General features: G+C 42.0%; 2 protein-coding genes across 10 annotated transcripts in view; one reads left to right on the forward strand and one right to left on the reverse strand.

Annotated features, from left to right (window-relative positions):
• Window positions 1–19,994, reverse strand: part of patz1 (POZ/BTB and AT hook containing zinc finger 1) — a 749,193-nt gene that overhangs the window by 705,645 nt on the left and 23,554 nt on the right. The gene's annotated exons all lie outside the window — the stretch shown is intronic.
• The window catches only part of LOC138760238 (ATP-dependent RNA helicase DDX51-like), a 36,482-nt gene that overhangs the window by 3,910 nt on the left and 12,578 nt on the right, over window positions 1–19,994 (forward strand). Inside the window, exons 3-7 of the mRNA XM_069930570.1 lie at window positions 1,262–1,464; window positions 13,427–13,577; window positions 15,892–16,037; window positions 17,344–17,415; window positions 18,789–18,895. Of these exons, the coding sequence (XP_069786671.1) occupies window positions 1,262–1,464; window positions 13,427–13,577; window positions 15,892–16,037; window positions 17,344–17,415; window positions 18,789–18,895 (679 nt within the window). The remainder of the gene's footprint in view (window positions 1–1,261; window positions 1,465–13,426; window positions 13,578–15,891; window positions 16,038–17,343; window positions 17,416–18,788; window positions 18,896–19,994) is intronic.

Raw genomic sequence — 19,994 nt, forward strand, 5'->3', positions numbered from 1 at the left:
TTCTGAGCGCAGGAAAGGCTCCTGAAAGGCTTCAGGTGCTGAAGACTTTGTGATTGTGTTGGAGGTTTGGATCTGGAGTTTGGGTTGCCGATGGTTTGAACTGGAATTCATGTGGCTGCAGAGGCTGCTTGAGTGTTGGAGGCGAATCCATGGACACCCAGTGATTCTGAAGAGACTCACTTTTGCTTCTCTTTTTCTTATTGCTAGGAGCACTGAGCAATGCTCATGGTGACTATTTGCTTTATGGCAGACAAAAGTTGAAGTTCATTATTGTACCATGAGTTTCTGCTAATAAAAGCCATGATTATTGTTTGACCACATCGTCTTTGTCTACTTCATCAACTGGCACTTCACTTTTTCAGTGAGATCAGGGAAAACAGATAGTCATTCCTTTCAGTTTTATGTCACTGCATTCTCTGGCACAGTGTAGGACGTCCACACAATCACTCTAATTGTTTAGTCTAGCAACTATGGTTCATGAGCGCTCCCCTGGTGCAGTGTGCTAGGTCTACCAGTGGCTCTTTATCCAGTCCGAATGCCTCTTAATAAAACTGATTCTGCATTTTCACTTGTGCTGTCGGTTTCTTCGGAATCCATACTATCCTGATGTTATTGCTCCAGGCCCTCGCTTCCAAATCTTCACATCTGTTTGCCAGCTTTATCATATCGGTGGTGAGAGTTATAATTTTATTTTGTATTGAGCAGATCTCATTGAATTATCTATCTCCCTAATATTATCACTAATTTCTCTCAATTTGGTGTCTGTGGATACTTTTTTTACAGTCTGATTACGTTTTTACAGCCTGTAGCCCTGACTTAAGGGCAGCTAGTTAGTTTTCAAACTATATTCTTATCTCCATTTTAATGGACTCTGCAATGTCGTTATGAAGTTAGTCAGCACTGCTAGCTTTAGCCGCTCAAAGTCATTTACCTGTTCTTCTGTCTGACATTGAGTGGCCCGGGGAGACAGGATCTGGTGAGGCTGAGGCTTTAGTCTGCTGGGTAGGCCTCTGGGGGTGCTGCATGCTGTCTCTACTTTTAGTTGCCTTGTTAGGCATTTCAACACTTCTAAATCCACCACCTTTACTTCAAAGTGTTGCCAACTATAATCAAATGGTAGGTCACTGCCTGGATTGCTTTAAATTGTACTTTATTAATACAGTTCGCAGGAGCTCTGTGACTTATTCCATCATGAATGACCATTTTGATGTATTGCCCTGACATATCTGATTTACTGTTTGTTAATGATTTGCCACTGCAGATGAATTTCCTGATAATGAGGCAAGAACTCTGGAAGTGTCAGAAGAACTAACTGAGTCACAAGAGAAGAGGAATGCGGATTTGGGGAATCCACAGCAGCAGGAAGCGAAAGAAGAAAATGATCAAAATGAGAATCAAGCATTACCTGCTTCCACATCCACATTCACCATCCTCGGAGGTTTTGAAAGGAAAAAGATTCAAAAGGTTAAAATTCTAAAATGATAATTTGAAAATAATCAACTTGAAAAAGTATCCACGCTATGGTTTGGATTAAAATAGTCATTTTTTTCTACCCATTTCCAGAAAGGCTTGATCAGTCATTTATTTTATCTACACTATGCTTATATGTGTTATTAGAATGGTCAGAATATAGGGGGCTTTATTCTCTATTTAACTTGTTCTATCTGCTTTTGGAATGTTTGGTAGGACAATCTAAAGGGAGCTTCATTCTATACTCATGTAATAGGTGATCATTCCCCTTTTTCTTTGGCCTAAATTTTGCATGTTTTCTGTATGACCCATGTAAAAGTCAACCCCACTTCCCCCCATTTTTGGCCCAGATCACCGAGCTCCCAACACCCCGACCACAGATACTCACCCTGGCTGCCTGCCCATCCGAGCTCCCGACACCCTGGCCACAAACTCTCTCCTAGGCCTCGTCCACCTACCCATCGAGCTCCCAATGCCCTGAATGGGGACTTTTCACCCCATACAAGCCATCTGAGCTCCTGACCCCTTGAATGACGTAATTATTTACCATGATTAAAAAATAGTATCCGTGTAGTCATCGATCACCCTCCCCCCCAAAAAAAAAATTGTCCCCAAAACTTGACTATGACACGAGTAAATACAGTAACACAATACTCTTGCCCTGGAATGTTTAATAGGACAGTGTTCAAAAATCTATTGATATCTTCTTGAATATATTCAGTGATTTGTTCTACACACCAAAGGCACACTTGCCTGTAGTGAAGACATTTCTTCTCCTCTCAATCCAGAATGCCTGACATTTGTTTCTGTGTCTAATCCATGGTTCCAGGCACCATGGACATGAAAGTATCAGCACTGCAGCTCAATGTTTAAGCCCTGTAATATGTCAATCAAATCCCCACTCATTCTTCTAAATTTGAGAGTATAGAATAATCTCTGCTCATGCAGTAAAACTTGCCAGGGATCAAGTTATTAACATTTGTTCCACTACTTTTTTGCAGTTATTTCCTTTCTCTGGACGGAGAACAGACCTGTAAACAACATTCCAGATGCAGTATCACAGGGCCCTGTATAATGCAGTAAAAGGACTCTAAACCTGCACTCAAAATGATTTTGCAGTTAAGGCTGACATATGGGTTGCCTTTCTAATTTTATGTTGTACCTGAATATTTTATAACCATATAACCACTTACAGCACAGAACAGGCCAGTTCGGCCCTACTAGTCCCTGCCGTAGCAAATCCCCACCCTCCTAGTCCCACTGACCAGCACCCGTTCCATACCCCTCTAGTCCCCTCCTATCCATGTAACGATCCAGTCTTTCCTTAAATGTAACCAATGATCCCGCCTCGACCATGTCTGCCGGAAGCTCATTCCACATCCCCACCACCCTCTGCGTAAAGAAATTTCCCCTCATGTTCCCCTTATAATTTTCCCCCTTCAATCTTAAACCATGTCCTCTAGTTTGAATCTCCCCCTTTCTTAATTGAAAAAGCCTATCCACATTTACTCTGTCTGTCCCTTTTAAAATCTTAAACACCTCTTTCAAGTCCCCTCTCAATCTTCTACGCTCCAGAGAAAAAAGCCCCAGTCTGCACAACCTTTCCCTGTAACTCAGACCCTGAAATCCTGTCAACATTCTCGTGAACCTTCTTGCACTCTCTCTATTTTGTTTATATCTTTCCTATAATTTGGTGACCAAAACTGTACACAGTACTCCAAATTTGGCCTCACCAATGCCTTGTACAATTTCATCATAACCTCCCTACTCTTGAATTCAATACTCCGATTTATGAAGGCCAACATTCCAAATGCCTTCTTCACCACACCATCTACCTGAGTATCAGCCTTGAGGGTACTATTTACCATAACTCCTAAATCCCTTTGTTGCTCTGCACTCCTCAATTGTCTACCATTCAATGTATATGACCTATTTAAATTTGCCTTTCCAAAATGCAGCACCTCACATTTCTCTGTATTAAATTCCATCAGCCATTTCTCAGCCCACACCTCCGGCCTTCCTAAATCACCTTTTAATCTACAGTAATCTACCTCACTGTCCACAACACCACCAATCTTTGTGTCATCCGCAAACTTGCTTATCCAATTTTCTACCCCTACATCCAGATCATTAATATATATAACAAATAATAGTGGACTCAGGACCGAACCCTGAGGAACTCCACTAGTCACCGGCCTCCAATTGGACAAACAATTTTCTACCACTACTCTCTGACACCTTCCATCCAACCACTGCTGAATCCATTTCACTACCTCCTTATTTATACCTAATGCTTCCACCTTTTTTCCTAACCTCCTGTGGGGAACTTTGTCAAAAGCTTTACTAAAGTCCAAATAGTCCACAGCTTTCCCTTCATCAACCTTTTTTGTAACCCCCCTCGAAGAACTCAATCAGGTTTGTCAAGCATCATTTACCCCTGACAAAACCATGCTGATTACTCCCTATCAATCCTTGTACCTCCAAAAATTTGTAAATAGCATCCCTCAGAACACTTTCCATCAACTTGCCCACCACAGACGTCAGACTTACAGGCCTATAATTCCCAGGTTTGCATTTGGACCCTTTCTTAAAGAGAGGAAATACATGCGCCACCCTCCAATCCTTTGGTACCACCCCTGTGGCCAGTGACATCCTAAATATCTCTGTTAATGGCCCCACTTACTGTCCACTAGCCTCCCTGAGTGTCCGAGGGAATATTTTGTCCGGTCCGGGAGATTTATCCACCTTTATCTTTTTTTAACACAGCCATCACTACCTCCTTGGTTATCCTTATATGCTTCATGACCTCCCCACTATTTTTCTTTACTTCAACTGGTTCAACATTTTTTTCCCTAGTGAATACCGAGGCAAAGAAATCATTCAAAATTTCCCCCATTTCCTCAGACTTCTCACTCAGCCTACCCTCGCTATCTACAAGGGGTCCAATTTTATCTCTCACTAATCTTTTACTTTTAATGTACTTATAGAAACCCTTTGGATTTATTTCTACTCTGTCAGCCAAAGCCTCTTCATGCCTTTTTTTGGCCTTTCTAATTTCTTTCTTAAGATTCCTTCTACACTCCTTGTAGTCCTCCTTCAACTTCTCAGCTCCCTGCTCTTTATACCTCTTGTACACCTCCCTTTTTCTCCTAACCAAATTTCCAATATTCCTCGAAAACCAAGCCTCCCTATGACTTCCAGCCTTTCCTTTGATCCAGACTGGGACATAACTACTCCGAACCCTCAAAATTTCTTTTTTGAATATCCTCCATTTTTCATTAACATCCTTACCTGAAAATATCCTGTCCCACTCAATACTCCCCAAATCCCTTCTTATTCCTACGAAATTTGCTCTTTTCCAATTCAGAACCTCAACTTTAGGCCTCTCCTTGCTCTTCCTTAAAACTACCCCAAAACTAACAGAATTATGATCACTAGACCCAATTGGTTCTCCAACATTAATGTCCGCTACCTGATCTAGCTCGTTCCCTAACAGGAGATCCAGTATTACACCATCCCGAGTCGGTTCTTCTAACTGATTTAGAAAACAATCCTGAACACATTTAACGAACTCCAGCCCATCCAGCCCTCTAACCGTATGGGTATCCCAATCAATGTGTGGGAAGTTAAAATCTCCCATGATCACTACCCTATGATTTTTACACATATACGTTATCTCCCTACAAATTTGTTCCTCTAATTCCCTTGGCCCATTTGGTGGTCTGTAATACACCCCTATTAGCACCCTCTTGCCTCCTCCAACCCTCAATTCCACCAAAACAGCCTCACTGGTCGATCCCTCCATACCATCCTGCCACCTCACGGCAGTAATGTCCTCCCTAACAAGCAGAGCAACTCCTCCTCCTTTTTTACCCCCTGATATATCACATCTAAAACAAATGTATCCCGGAACATTAAGTTGCCAGTCCTGCCCCTCCTGTAGCCAGGTCTCACTGATTGCCACAATATCGTGACCCCAAGTATCTATCCATGCTCTCAGCTCATCTACCTTGTTCACTATGCTTCTTGCATTAAAATATATGCATCTCAGAGAATGACCCTCACATATATTCTCTTTTTTACCTTCTTCCCTAATCTCCATCCTACCTTTCTTATCTTTTTTATTCCTAGTTAGGTGGCCATACTCCCTGGACACTGCTCTAACCCTCTGTTCCCCACCCCCCTGCCAAACTAGTTTAAACCTACCCCCACGGCTCTAGCAAATCTACTTGCCAGCACATTGATCCCCCTCCAGTTCGTGGAGTCCGTCCCTCTTGTACAGGTTCGACCTTCCCCAGAAGAGATCCCAATGATCCAGAAATCTTATCCCTTGCCCCCTGCACCATCTCTTTAGCCACGCATTCATCCTCCACATCCTCCTATTTCTACCCTCACTAGCTCGTGGCACGGGCAGCAATCCAGAGATTACTACCTTGGAGGTCCTGTTTTTTAACCTCCTACCTAATTCTACATAATCCTGTTTCAGGACCTCATCCCCACTTCTAACTAAGTCATTGGTCCCCACATGGACCACGACTTCTGGCTGTTCTCCTTCCCCTTGCAGAATGCTATGTACTCGATCAGAGATATCCCTGACCCTGGCACCAGGGAGGCAACATACCAACCTGGATCCCCTATCTCTTCCCACAAACCTCCTATCTGTCCCTCTGACTAATGAGTCCCCAACTACAAGAATCCTATTCTTATCCTTCTTTCCCGTCTGAACCTCAGGGGCAGCCCCTGTGCCAGATACCTGACCCCCACGACTTGTCCCTGATAGGCTGTTCCCCCCCAACAGTATCCAAAGCCGAATACATGTTGCTGAGGGGCACTTCCACAGGGGTACTCTGCACTGGCGCTCTCCCTCCTTTCCTCACAGTCACCCAATTCCCTGACTCCTGCTTTCTAGGGGTGACTGTCTCCCTGTAACTCCTCTCTATCACTGCCTCTGCTTCCCTTATGATCCTCAGTTCATCCAATTGCAGCTCAAGCTCCCTAACACAGTCACTCATTATATGCAATTGAATGCACCTTTTGCAGGTGTAGTCATCAGGAACAGCTGTGCAGTCTCTGACTTCCCACATCCTACAATTGGAGAGTAGAGATAATCAATTTCTTATCATTTAAAAAGAATTCTTCCTTTTTGTCCTACCAAGATGATGATGACATATTTTGTTTTCCAAATTGTATTCCATTGCTCTCTTCTCATCCACTTGCTCAGCCTTGAAACCTTTCAGCATTTTTTTCACAACCCACAATGCCAACCAGCTAGGTATCATCAGCTCACTTGGCTATATGATACTTGGATCTTTCATGCAAATCGCTGATAGAGGATATGTGCACATAACACTACTTACAGTATTTGTTAGTCACCCACACTGAAAATGTCCTGTTTATTCCAACTTTTTTTTAAACACACAATTTACTCTCTTAATGAGAGAGTCTTTCTGACCATTGATTTCAGATTATTTCCCATTTTCCTTCTCCCTTCCTCTTAAATAGTGGAAGTTGCATGAACTTCTTTCCATGTTGGGAACATGTGAAATTTTGGAAGATGACTGCTCATCTTTAGAAGTTGTATTGACCATATACATTTTCACTTCTTTCAAATCCTTGAAATGCACTGTAATTTCTTCCATTTCATGCAAACATAAATGTACAAAGATAAAAATTAGGTAAAAGAGGAGGGAACCCATACATAAGTATTGCAATATAAAACAAAAGTGCAGGGTCTAGTGTTATAGTAAATAAAAAAGTGGAGCAAACTAACAATATTAATATTTGGGGATAATTTATAAGATTTAGAGTAGGTTACGTACATACATTTTAAAACAGATCTTATTTGAAAAACTGAAGAATTCACATTGCAAGATCTCTGGAGAATGTAAGCACCTTTCACAAGTAGGTGTTAATTGAACTGAGGTTGTAATGCTTGACCATTGTCTTCCTGGAGTCGTGCTGTCTATCAGGTCATGCTGTCTAAAGGTCAATTCTAGATTGTTGACCTAAGATAAGAATAGATGGAGCAGAAGAAAGAACTCCTGTTGTTTGCTGGAGAAGGTGGGAGTTTTGCAAGACATGAGTCACATGGTCTCTTTGGAGTTTCAGTTGGAAAAGAGAGAGAATTGAGTGAACAGCTCAGTCAGTCAGTGTGTGGGACACTGACAAGTAACTGAAAAGTGCAATTCAGGGAAAACTGTTTGAAACTGATGAAAGCAAGTTCCAGAGCAGTAGATGGCTGTATGTGCTATCTGTCTGATGTTTCTCTTGAAATAGAGGAAGGAATGGAACTCTGTGGTAGCTTGAAGAAAGAGGTTACCATCTAGAAGACCCTGATGGGACAAGTTTCATCAGTGAGACATTGAGGTGACTAGTGGTGGTACCTCAGTTGTGGAAATCCTGGAGCAACAAATATCTCTGCAAACCCTACAAGAACCTTCCTGACCAGTAAACATTTACTTTTCAAGCACCAAGCCTGGTGAACTTTATACATGTTAAATTCTGTGCACAGTATGGTGATTGCCTGCAACCAGAGAACTTGGAAGAAGGAGAATTGAGATTGAACTGTGAACCAAAGAAGTTTTCTTGAATTTACACACACATTACATACACGTGCGCTTAGAATTAGAAGGGGTAATTTGGGTTAGTATAGAGTATCATATAAGAATAGAGTTTAGTTAAAGTTTGATTCTATTTTCATGTTTGAAGTTGATTAAAAATAACTTTTGTTTTGAAAGCCACTTGTCTTGGTGAATGTCTATTGCTGCTGGGTTTTAGGTCCTTTGGGCTCGTAACAATACAGTAAAATCCCGGTATCTGGCACTTATGTGGATTGCAGATGCTGTATTTGCAAATTTTCTGGTTGCCTGACTAATACACCTGCATTAAGAATAAGCAGGTTAAAAGACAAAAGACAGTGCAAAATGTAAAGTAATTTTTAAAAAATTATGTAAAGTTCATTTTAATTAGGCAATTCCCACATAACTTACAAAATTTAAATTTGAATCCCAGTCTATGGCGCTATAATTCTTTTCTTTTTTCTTTCTTCTTTGGCTTGGCTTCGCGGACGAAGATTTATGGAGGGGGTAAAAAGTCCACGTCAGCTGCAGGCTCGTTTGTGGCTGACCAGTCCGATGCGGGACAGGCAGACACGATTGCAGCGGTTGCAAGGGAAAATTGGTTGGTTGGGGTTGGGTGTTGGGTTTTTCCTCCTTTGCCTTTTGTCAGTGAGGTGGGCTCTGCGGTCTTCTTCAAAGGAGGCTGCTGCCCGCCAAACTGTGAGGCGCCAAGATGCACGGTTTGAGGCGTTATCAGCCCACTGGCGGTGGTCAATGTGGCAGGCACCAAGAGATTTCTTTAGGCAGTCCTTGTACCTTTTCTTTGGTGCACCTCTGTCACGGTGGCCAGTGGAGAGCTCGCCATATAATACGATCTTGGGAAGGCGATGGTCCTCCATTCTGGAGACGTGACCCATCCAGCGCAGCTGGATCTTCAGCAGCGTGGACTCGATGCTGTCGACCTCTGCCATCTCGAGTACCTCGACGTTAGGGGTGTGAGCGCTCCAATGGATGTTGAGGATGGAGCGGAGACAACGCTGGTGGAAGCGTTCTAGGAGCCGTAGGTGGTGCCGGTAGAGGACCCATGATTCGGAGCCGAACAGGAGTGTGGGTATGACAACGGCTCTGTATACGCTTATCTTTGTGAGATTTTTCAGTTGGTTGTTTTTCCAGACTCTTTTGTGTAGTCTTCCAAAGGCGCTATTTGCCTTGGCGAGTCTGTTGTCTATCTCATTGTCGATCCTTGCATCTGATGAAATGGTGCAGCCGAGAAAGGTAAACTGGTTGACCGTTTTGAGTTTTGTGTGCCCGATGGAGATGTGGGGGGGCTGGTAGTCATGGTGGGGAGCTGGCTGATGGAGGACCTCAGTTTTCTTCAGGCTGACTTCCAGGCCAAACATTTTGGCAGTTTCCGCAAAGCAGGACGTCAAGCGCTGAAGAGCTGGCTCTGAATGGGCAACTAAAGCGGCATCATCTGCAAAGAGTAGTTCACGGACAAGTTTCTCTTGTGTCTTGGTGTGAGCTTGCAGGCGCCTCAGATTGAAGAGACTGCCATCCGTGCGGTACCGGATGTAAACAGCGTCTTCATTGTTGGGGTCTTTCATGGCTTGGTTCAGCATCATGCTGAAGAAGATTGAAAAGAGGGTTGGTGCGAGAACACAGCCTTGCTTCACGCCATTGTTAATGGAGAAGGGTTCAGAGAGCTCATTGCTGTATCTGACCCGACCTTGTTGGTTTTCGTGCAGTTGGATAATCATGTTGAGGAACTTTGGGGGACATCCGATGCGCTCTAGTATTTGCCAAAGCCCTTTCCTGCTCACGGTGTCGAAGGCTTTGGTGAGGTCAACAAAGGTGATGTAGAGTCCTTTGTTTTGTTCTCTACACTTTTCTTGGAGCTGTCTGAGGGCAAAGACCATGTCAGTGGTTCCTCTGTTAGCGCGAAAGCCGCACTGTGATTCTGGGAGAATATTCTCAGCGACACTAGGTATTATTCTATTTAGTAGAATCCTAGCGAAGATTTTGCCTGCAATGGAGAGCAACGTGATTCCCCTGTAGTTTGAGCAGTCTGATTTCTCGCCTTTGTTTTTGTACAGGGTGATGATGGTGGCATCACGAAGATCCTGAGGCAGTTTACCTTGGTCCCAACAAAGCTTGAAAAACTCATGCAGTTTGGCATGCAGAGTTTTGCCGCCAGCCTTCCAGACTTCTGGGGGGATTCCATCCATACCTGCTGCTTTGCCACTTTTCAGTTGTTCGATTGCCTTATATGTCTCATCCAGGGTGGGAACCTCATCCAGCTCTAGCCTTAGGGGCTGTTGAGGGAGCTGGAGCAGGGCGGAATCTTGGACTGAGCGGTTGGTACTGAAAAGAGATTGGAAGTGTTCTGACCATCGGTTGAGGATGGAGATCTTGTCGCTGAGGAGGACTTTGCCGTCTGAGCTGCGCAGCGGGCTTTGGACTTGGGGTGAGGGGCGCTATAATAGCATTACACTAACCACTACACTAACTATGCTGTTATCATAATTAACCTGCCCTCCCCCAAGGTTACAGATAAAGCCTTACTAATATACTTAATACTAGTAAAGATAAAGACTTTTACTAGGTAGGGATAGGGAGACACTTTGGGAGAGTCATCCCAGCAGCGAACGACATCGTCCAGCTCTTCATCCTGGATGCCACCATTTTCTTCAAACAGAACTTTATTGAAACTTTATCAAATAGCTGCTGTGGCAGGGCATGACTAGCCCGCTACACTGGCTGAATGTTTGCTCCCATCTTCATCAAGGGGTTGTGAGCTGCTTTGGAGAACATTTAATTTTACAATTTTAAACAACTTAATTTTTTATTTATTCTTATTTATGTTCAATGTATTTATTTATTTCTTCGGTTTTTTTTTGCCAGTTGCTTTAATTCCAGATACTGGGAATTTTACTGAAAAGTGTTAGAAGGATAAGGTGCAGGATATAGGGAAAAATACAGTTAAACTTTGCAGGGGTATCATCTTTTACTAATGAGAGGTTCATTCAAAAACAGAAGGAAATAAAACTATCCTTGAATATAGAGTTTTGTGTTTTTTCAAGCTCCCATATCTTCTGACTGACAAGAGGTGGGAGAAGAGGATACTCTTGGGGTGGGTGGGGGGGGGGGGTCCTTTCAGATATTGCAGATTTCATGAGCAGACTGGGGGGAGGGGGTGCATAAAAGGAGTTGCTGAAGTGAGTGGAGGTTGGTTTGTGTGGTGTTCTTTTTACAACTCCATGCAGTTTTTTGTGCAGTTCCTATTATAAGCTGGGTGACTTTCTATGGCACATCTGTAAAAAAAAATTGGTAAGAGACATTGGGGATATGCCAAATTTCCTTTGGCTTCTGAGGTAGTATATTGACTATCTCCTTCATTTTTCTGACACTGAGAAAAAGGTTGTTGACCTGATCCCATGACACCAGGCTCTCTAATATCTCCTTTTTATAACTTTTTTTATTGATTGAGGTCTATCCTACAATGGAATTGAGTGCCAAATGGAGCTGTATCTTTTAGAATTATCTACAGATTTAATCATAGTCACATCCTTTTGTCGCCTTTTTCTACCTTCTGGAACAAAATATCAGAATAACTTTCCTGCTTCCTGATTTATTGCATTGCCTCAATCTTTGATTCCAGTTTTTCTTTTCTAACTATCTTGAATTGCCAATACTTACTGTGGTCATCATGGATCCTATGAAGCTTCCGTATATTCAATTGTGACACATCACCTTCCATGTCATGTTTCTTGTAATTAATTTATATACTTTATGAAACATAAATGTGACTGTTACCCTTGCCTTTGCAAAGTCAATATAGTGTAGGATAGTGGAGCAAATATGTACTACAAACAGTGATAAAACGTGCAGCCTCTTAGAATCCACACCTTATGATCCCTGATTTTGTATATTGTCAATTATCCAACTTCAAATTGGAGGGCTTCCCCCCCCCCCCCCCCCACCCCCATCTAATATTTGCTGTGAATTATAAAAGGAAAAGTACGTTGAGCTTTACTACTTAAACCATACTGTATGTATGCTGGGAATGGTGATTAGTCACTGCAGAGGGAATCAATTAATTAACCAACCTTAACAGTTGAGAGAATTTGCTATGAATTTAGTTTTTGCATGTAAATGTACGTGTTTAAAGAAACAATAGAGTGAATGTAACTTTTGCTGTGTATGTCATGGGAGTATTTGAAGGGAACAACAGTTAAGGTTGAAGATTGTCATTTCACTTCATAGCACAACATTGCAACTTCCCTCAATCTGCCTGGTGTCACAAATATTTGCACCCTCTTTAATTGGATACAAATGGTAATGCTGGATGAAGATAAATTTCTTCTTTCTTTGGCTTGGCTTCGTGGACGAAGATTTATGGAGGGGTATGTCCACGTCTGCTGCAGGCTCATTGGTGACTGACAAGTCGGATGCGGGACAGGCAGGCATGGTTGCAGCGGTTGCAAGGGAAAATTGGTTGGTTGGGATTGGGTGTTGGGTTTTTCCTCCTTTGTCTTTTGTCAGTGAGGTGGGCTCTGCGGTCTTCTTCAAAGGAGGTTGCAGCCCGCCGAACTGTGAGAAGCCAAGATGCACGGTTGGAGGCGAGATCAGCCCACTGGCGGTGGTCAATGTGGCAGGCACCAAGAGATTTCTTTAAGCAATCCTTGTACCTCTTTGGTGCACCTCTGTCTCGCCATATAACACGATCTTGGGAAGGCGATGGTCCTCCATTCTGGAGACGTGACCCACCCAGCGCAGTTGGGTCTTCAGCAGCGTGGATTCGATGCTTGCAGATTCTGCCAGCTCAAGTACTTCGATGTTGGTGATGAAGTCATTCCAGTGAATGTTGAGGATGGAGCGGAGACAGCGCTGATGGAAGCGTTCTAGGAGCCGTAGGTGATGCCAGTAGAGGACCCATGATTCAGATCCAAACAGGAGTGTGGGTATGACAACGGCTCTGTACACGCTGATCTTTGTGTGTTTCTTCAGGTGATTGTTTTTCCAGACTCTTGTGTAGTCTTCCAAAGGCGCTATTTGCCTTGGCGAGTCTTTTGTCTATCTCTTTGTCGATCCTTGCATCAGATGAAATGGTGCAGCTGAGGTAGGTAAACTGATTGACTGTTTTGAGTTCTGTGAGCCCGATGGAGATGTTGGGGGGCTGGTAGTCATGGTGGGGAGCTGGCTGATGGAGGACCTCAGTTTTCTTCAGGCTGACTTCCAGGCCAAACATTTTGGCAGTTTCCGCAAAACAGGACGTCATGCGCTGGAGAGCTGGCTCTGAATGGGCAACTAAAGCGGCTAAAGATAAATAACAACAAGCATAATGGTACAATTCCTGTGTCCTATGCCATCACCCCAAACTTTATAATCTCTTTCCCCAGGTACAACGGGTATTACCTCAGTGGCTTTCCAAACCGACACCGATTAACAAAGTCATCAAAGAGAATCTTAGAGCAATTGAAGATGTTCCAGGAATCCACCCTAAACTAATTCAGAAGCTTCAAGCCAATGGTATATATTCCTTTTTTCCAGGTATGTTGGTATTACTGTTTGAAAGCAATATCTGTTCCTTGAGCTAACAGCTTTCAGTTAAATAGATATATTAGAGAAGATCGTGTCATCCTCAGAGCAAATTTGAAGGAGTGGCATAATTCATAAGGGTGAAGAGAGAATGTCTACTGGCTGAAACTGAAAGGGGTTGGATTTAAGCTGAATGAAAAATGCAGAAGTTTCATGTGTTTTGTTGTTTTTGGGTGCTCTGGATGAAAGCATAGTTTTAGTGGTTACACATTTACACTCTGTATTGTCAATTTTGTCCTTTTAGTTTCAAGCAGAAATTGAATTGAAAAAATTAATTTGTGAGGATGTATGTAAAAATTGGGTAGTAGGAGTAATTAATGTCTTCAAAAGAGCTTGTGTGTGGGAATGGATAGATGGCATGCAGAAGCTTGGAGTTGTATTCCACTTGAAAGAATTACTTATAATTTAAGAGATAAATGTCACACATTTTGTGAAATATGGAGCTCATATTTACAAACTGTTGGTATTAAAATTTAAATGAATCTCAAACATACCCTTTCTCCTATAGGTCTCTACAATATATGTTTCAAAGTATCGGAAGGTGTTCTGGTTTTCTTGTCCCTCTTTCTTTAGTTTGTGGGGGGGGGGGGAATTTAGAGGAGGTTTTTATTTCTTTTGTATTTAATTTTTTAAAAAAATATAAAATACCACATGTATTTGGATTAAATTTGAAATATTGCGATATGTTTTATATAAAATAAAAATTTTTTTAAAAAGAGCTCATGTGGCCTGTGGCTTGTGGCTGCCTCATCCTCTGCTAAATGTTCTCCAATTCCTTGGGTGACTATAGCTCAATACGTTGCTCAAGGAACTATATGTTGAATATAGAATGCATCACAACTTGGCAAAGTTGCATTCTTTAGTAGAGAACCCACTTATCCTGAATAGGTCTCACTAAACCTGGGAATTGGCCCCAATGCTGGAACAATATGAAATCCTCCCTTTTACTCCATGCCCCTATTCTTGGATTAATTTGTCCCATCCTCTCATTTCTACACATTAGTTCCAGGCTCTGGGAGTAATCCAGCTATTACAAGATTTGATATCCCATTCTTTAACTTGTTTCTGAAACTTAAACTGTAGAAAATCACGTCACTTCTTGTTATTGAATCTAACAAGTGTTCAGGTGACTTCTTCTCTCAATGTCCTACATCCTCTCTCTGATGTCTTTTACTGTAGAAGCAGGCACCAACTAGATTTGGGTTAGCAGTTACGAAAACTTCCATCTATCATCTCACTATTGACTTCCCCGTGATGTCTTTCGTTCATCCTCTGGATTGTATCCTCAGGGGTGACAGTTTCAGGGATATTACCATCAAGAAAAACTGAGCCTTCATTTTGTTCTGCAATAATTTCACCTATCACTGAAGTTTGAGAGACTGAGCAGAAATAATTCCTTGCAGTCAGACCAATTCTTAAGACTTCTCATTTTGCACTTCTCATCGTTGTTCTCTTTCCAAAGTGAGTTCATGTCAATAATATTTATCTGCTCCCATTCCTTGGATTACCTTCTTTTCTTTCAAACTCTTCCTTGGCCTTTTCTCTCTCCATTCCTTTTATCCCTTATCTGAGCTGTTCTCTGAAGCACGAACTAACAATTTCCCTTCATGGGTGTTGCCTGAATTGCTGAGTTCCTCTAGCAATTTGTTTTTGCTCAACTTCCAGCATCGGCATTCTCTTGTATCTCAAGCTCTTTTTCTAGTTTTGTGCTACGTGGACCACTTTGGTCTCCACCCTATCTTTGACATTTTTCTTTCCTCACTCCTTCCTGTTTCAACACTTAAAGCACACATTTTCTCAATCTCATGCTATAATAAAGAGCCATTGCTTGAAAGGTTAACTCTTCCTCTTTTTACAGATGTTGCCTGAACTGCTCAGTGTTTTTATTCTTAACTTTTTTTTTATTATCTCTGACTCAAAAGTGAAAACTTATCTTCTTGTAAAATTAGAGATGGCAGAAAACAGGCAGTGGAACTCTTCCGTCAGCCTAACCTTGCCCCGACAAAAAAAAACAGAGGAGGCAGTTGAAAATTGTAAAACAAAGCTTGATAGGTTTTTGTTAGGTAGAATTATCAAGAAGATAAGGAGCAATGGCTCTGATAAAAATCAACTGAAAATTTCTTTTGCTGCTCTTTAGAGGGTGAAGCAGGGACAACTTTGTTCACTGGGTAAATATTGCTGACTTACACCTGATAACATTATTGCTCCCACAGGACTGAGTATTCTAGTTAACTTCTTTTTTTCAATCCTGTTTTGCCATTATCAGTTCAAGCTGAGGTGATCCCTGCCTTGTTGGAGAGTTCAAAACATGGGATTCTACTGGGCAGAGGAGGCTACAGGCCGAATGACATCTGTGTGTCTGCACCAACTGGTAGTGGCAAGACGCTGGCTTTTGTTATCCCTGTTATTCAGGTGAGCTGAAGCACTGGTGTGTTTTTTAATTTTCTGTTCCTTCGGTTGGACATTACAAAAATGACTTGTCAATATTTTTTTAAGTCTATGTGTCAATATCAGTTAAAGCATGCTTTTGAGTCAGAAGGTTGACTGGGCCAACCTGAACACAACAATCTCTGCTGAGGCCACAGGCCAGTGAACCACTCTCAGAGCTGTCAGCTGTAACCAACGCTTTGCAGGATCTTTGAAGATATTTAAAAAAAGAGCATTTGAGTTATTCTACTATCCTAGCCAAAGAATATGGCTCAGTCAAGAGTACTAAAATGCAAATTATTTGCTTGGTTTCAGTGCTCCTCCACGGGGTCCACTACTGTCAGCTCTGTACAGGCTTTAAATGGCCTTTTACAGGAGCTGACAGTGGTTTATTTTAAAATAGCTAAATAAAATTTAAACCTTTAAATGATAATTTGTTATTAAAATATTGTGATTTGCTTTTAACAGCAGCCATTGGTCAGCAGCAAGTGCCTAATTTTGGAGGGGTGGTCGTCTTTTCAAAGGGTATCGCTCAAAACCAACCATTTTAGGGTCATCCTGTATAATAGCATATATGGTATCTCTACATTGATACAGGTTGTTTTGAGAGCAGATCAGTAGACATTTCATGTAAAGTACAAGTAAAACACGGAACTGAAGTACAGAGTTCGAGAGATCATATGGTATGGAGCAAAGGCAAAACAAAAGTGGGTGGCACAGTTAGCATAGCAGTAAGTGCAATGCTGTTACAACACCAGCGACTGGGATTTGAGTCCCAGTGTCTGCGTGGGTTTCCTCCGGGTGCTCTGGTTTCCACCTCTCTTCAAAATGTACAGGCATTGTAGGTTAATTAGGTGTAATTTGGCGGCATGGGCTCATGGGCCTGTATATCTAAATTTAAATTTTACGATATTTGGGGGTCATTCAGGAGTCTGATAATGGCAAGAAAGAAGCTGTCCTTGGATTTGATGGTGTGTGATCTCACACTCATGAATCTTCTTCCTGATTTGGAGGTGTGGATAGTGAGATGAGTCTTTTCATATGTTGGCTGCTTTTTCAAGCAATTGGAGTTATAGATGGAGTTGATGGAACGAAGGAAATTGAACATAATGAACTGAGTAACGTTTATGACCTTCTGCTGTTTCTTGCGGTCTTAACCAGAGCAATTCAAGTACAGTGATACACCCTGATTGGATGCTTTCAGTGGAGCTTTAAGATGCTCTGAGATTGTTAGAAGGTACCATACAATGCATTTAATCATTTGGGTGTTTGTTCTGTACTTCTATCTAAGGCACTGATGGAGCGTACTGTATGCAGAGTTCGAGCCCTGGCCCTACTGCCCACAAAAGAACTGGCTCAGCAGGTAAAATTGCTGTCTCATCCTTGGTCATGACTGTGGATGTGGGGGGTGGGGGGGGGGTGGAATAAATTGTATGTTTGGGATGCCAGTCTATAATTTACTGTGACTAATGCATGGGATAGAATTCCAAAAGTTGACTTTCAGGAGGTGCCTACTCAGAAGTTTCCAGCATGAAAGATACTAGCTGAGGCCCAGACTTGTTTGAAACAAACTGCCTTTTCCAGATTTATGAAGTCTACTTTGGCAACATACCCATGATAAGAACTGGCTTGTACAACTGGTGGAAGCAGCTCCAGTAGTTGAATGTTTGCTTCAACAGGGCCAGATGGAGGTGTTAATGTTTCCCACAATGTAACATCAAAAGAAAAGTAACAAGTCATAGAGTCACACAGTGCAGAACAGTCCCTTAATCCCAACTCGCGCACGCTGACTAAGTTGGCATTCTGGGCTCTTCCCACTTGCCTGGATTTATGTTCTTCTAAACCCTTCCTATCCATACATTTGTTCAAATGTCCTTTGAACATTGTTATTGTTCTCATTTCTATAGCTTCCTCTTGTAACTTGTTCCAGATATGGTGGACTACCCTCTGGATGAAAAAGTTACCCCTCAGATCCTTCTTCAGTCTCTACCTTGAGCATTCACTAAATCCACACCCCCTTAGAATCAGGATTTATTTTCATGAACAAGTCATGAAATTCAGTATTTTGCGGCAGCATCTTAGTGCAAACATACATATTACAACCATCTTACGATGTTACTATAAATAATAAAATAAAATAATAATAACAATAATATTGCACGAAAAGTAAGGCAACATCTTATTCAGGAATCTGATGGCAGCGGGAAGGAAGGTGTCCTTGTGCTGCTGAGTGCTCTTCTTTAGGCTCCTGGACCCTTTCCCTGATGGTAGCAGAGTGAAGAGGGCATGACCTGGGTGGTGGGGGTTTTTGAGACTGCCTTCTAAAGACATCGCCTCAGGTCCTCGATGGAGTGAAGTCTGGTGCCTGTGATGTTGCAGGCCAAGTTAACAGTCCTCTAGAGTTTTCTCTTAGGCCAGAATGCCAACTTAATCTGTAGTCAATCTCTGTAAGATCACCACTCAGCCTCCTTTGCTCCAAGGAATCAAGACAGCCTTTCCAACTTGAACTGAGAGCTCAAGCCCTACAGTCTTGGCAAACTCCAGGTGACTATCCTTTGCACCTCTTCCAACTTGATAGTCTTCCTATCACTGGATAACCAGAACAACACCAGGTATCTCAAGTACTGGCTCATCAACATATTGTACATGAGCTATATCATGTTGTCTCAGACTCCAGATAAGAGGCCAAGAAATCTTGCAATATAAACTGATTAATACTTTGAAATAATTTTTTAGGTGGGTAAAGTTTTCAGTACGTATGTTGAAGGCATGGATTTAAGAGTAGTGATTGCTGCTGGACAAAAGCCATTTGCAGTGGAGCAATCTTCTCTTGTTGAGCACATGTAAGTATTTCTCACTTTTGTGTTTATTTTTCTACTTTTTTTGGAATTTAAAAAAAACTCACTGACATGTTTCTAAAAATCACATGTTTCTAAATTTCAAATATATTAGCAGAGAAATAAACTTGTGTTAGAGGAATTTACAGGTTGAGGAAAGATTTTTATGCTATATCTATTAATTTTGAATGATCTATCTTTAACAGCTCACATTCAATCTAAGTTCCTTCTTGAATCTGTTAACTTTATGGCTGAGAAGTGACAGATGGTATTAAACCCAGATAAGTGTGAAGTAGTTTATTTTGGTAGGTGAAATATGATGGCAGAATATAGTATTAATGGTAAGACTATTGGCTGAGTGGAGGATTAGAGGGACCTTGAGGTTCGAGTTCATAGGACACTCAAAGCAGCTGAGCAGGTTGATTCTCTGGTTAAGAAGGCATACAGTGTATTGGTCTTCATTAATCGTAGAATTAAATTTAGGAGCCAAAAGGTAATGTTGCAGGTATATAGGGCCCTGATCAGACCCCACTTGGAGTACTGTGCACAGTTCTGATCACCTCACTACTGGAAGGATGTGGAAGCCATAGAAAGGGTGCAGAGGAGATTTACAAGGATGTTGCCTGGCGTAGGGTGCATGCCTTATGAAAACAGGTTGAGTGAACTCAGCCTTTTCTCCTTGGAGCGATGGAGGTGTTTAAGATGATGAGAGGCATTGATTGTGTAGATAGTCAGAGGCTTTTTCCCAGGGCTGAAATGATTGCCACAAGTAGACATGGGTTTAAGGTGCTCGGGAGTAGGTGCAGAGGAGATGTCAGGGGTAAGTTTTTAACGCAGAATGATGGGTGGAATGGACTGCCGGCAATGGTAGTGGAGCCCGATACAATAGGGACCTTTAAGGGATTTTTGGAATGATACAGGAAGGTTAAAAAAATAGAGGGCTATGGGAAAGCCTAGTAATTTCTACGGTAGAGACATGTTCAGCACAATTTTGAGGGCCGAAGGGCCTGTATTGTGCTGTAAGTTTTCTATTACCAACCCTTGGTCTCTCACCCTCCTTGTTCACCTTAAACAGTCCATGTTTTGATCATCCATGTCCAGGTCA

The sequence above is a fragment of the Narcine bancroftii genome, chromosome 4, assembly GCF_036971445.1.
Source record: "Narcine bancroftii isolate sNarBan1 chromosome 4, sNarBan1.hap1, whole genome shotgun sequence".
Classification (NCBI taxonomy): Eukaryota; Metazoa; Chordata; class Chondrichthyes; order Torpediniformes; family Narcinidae; genus Narcine; species Narcine bancroftii.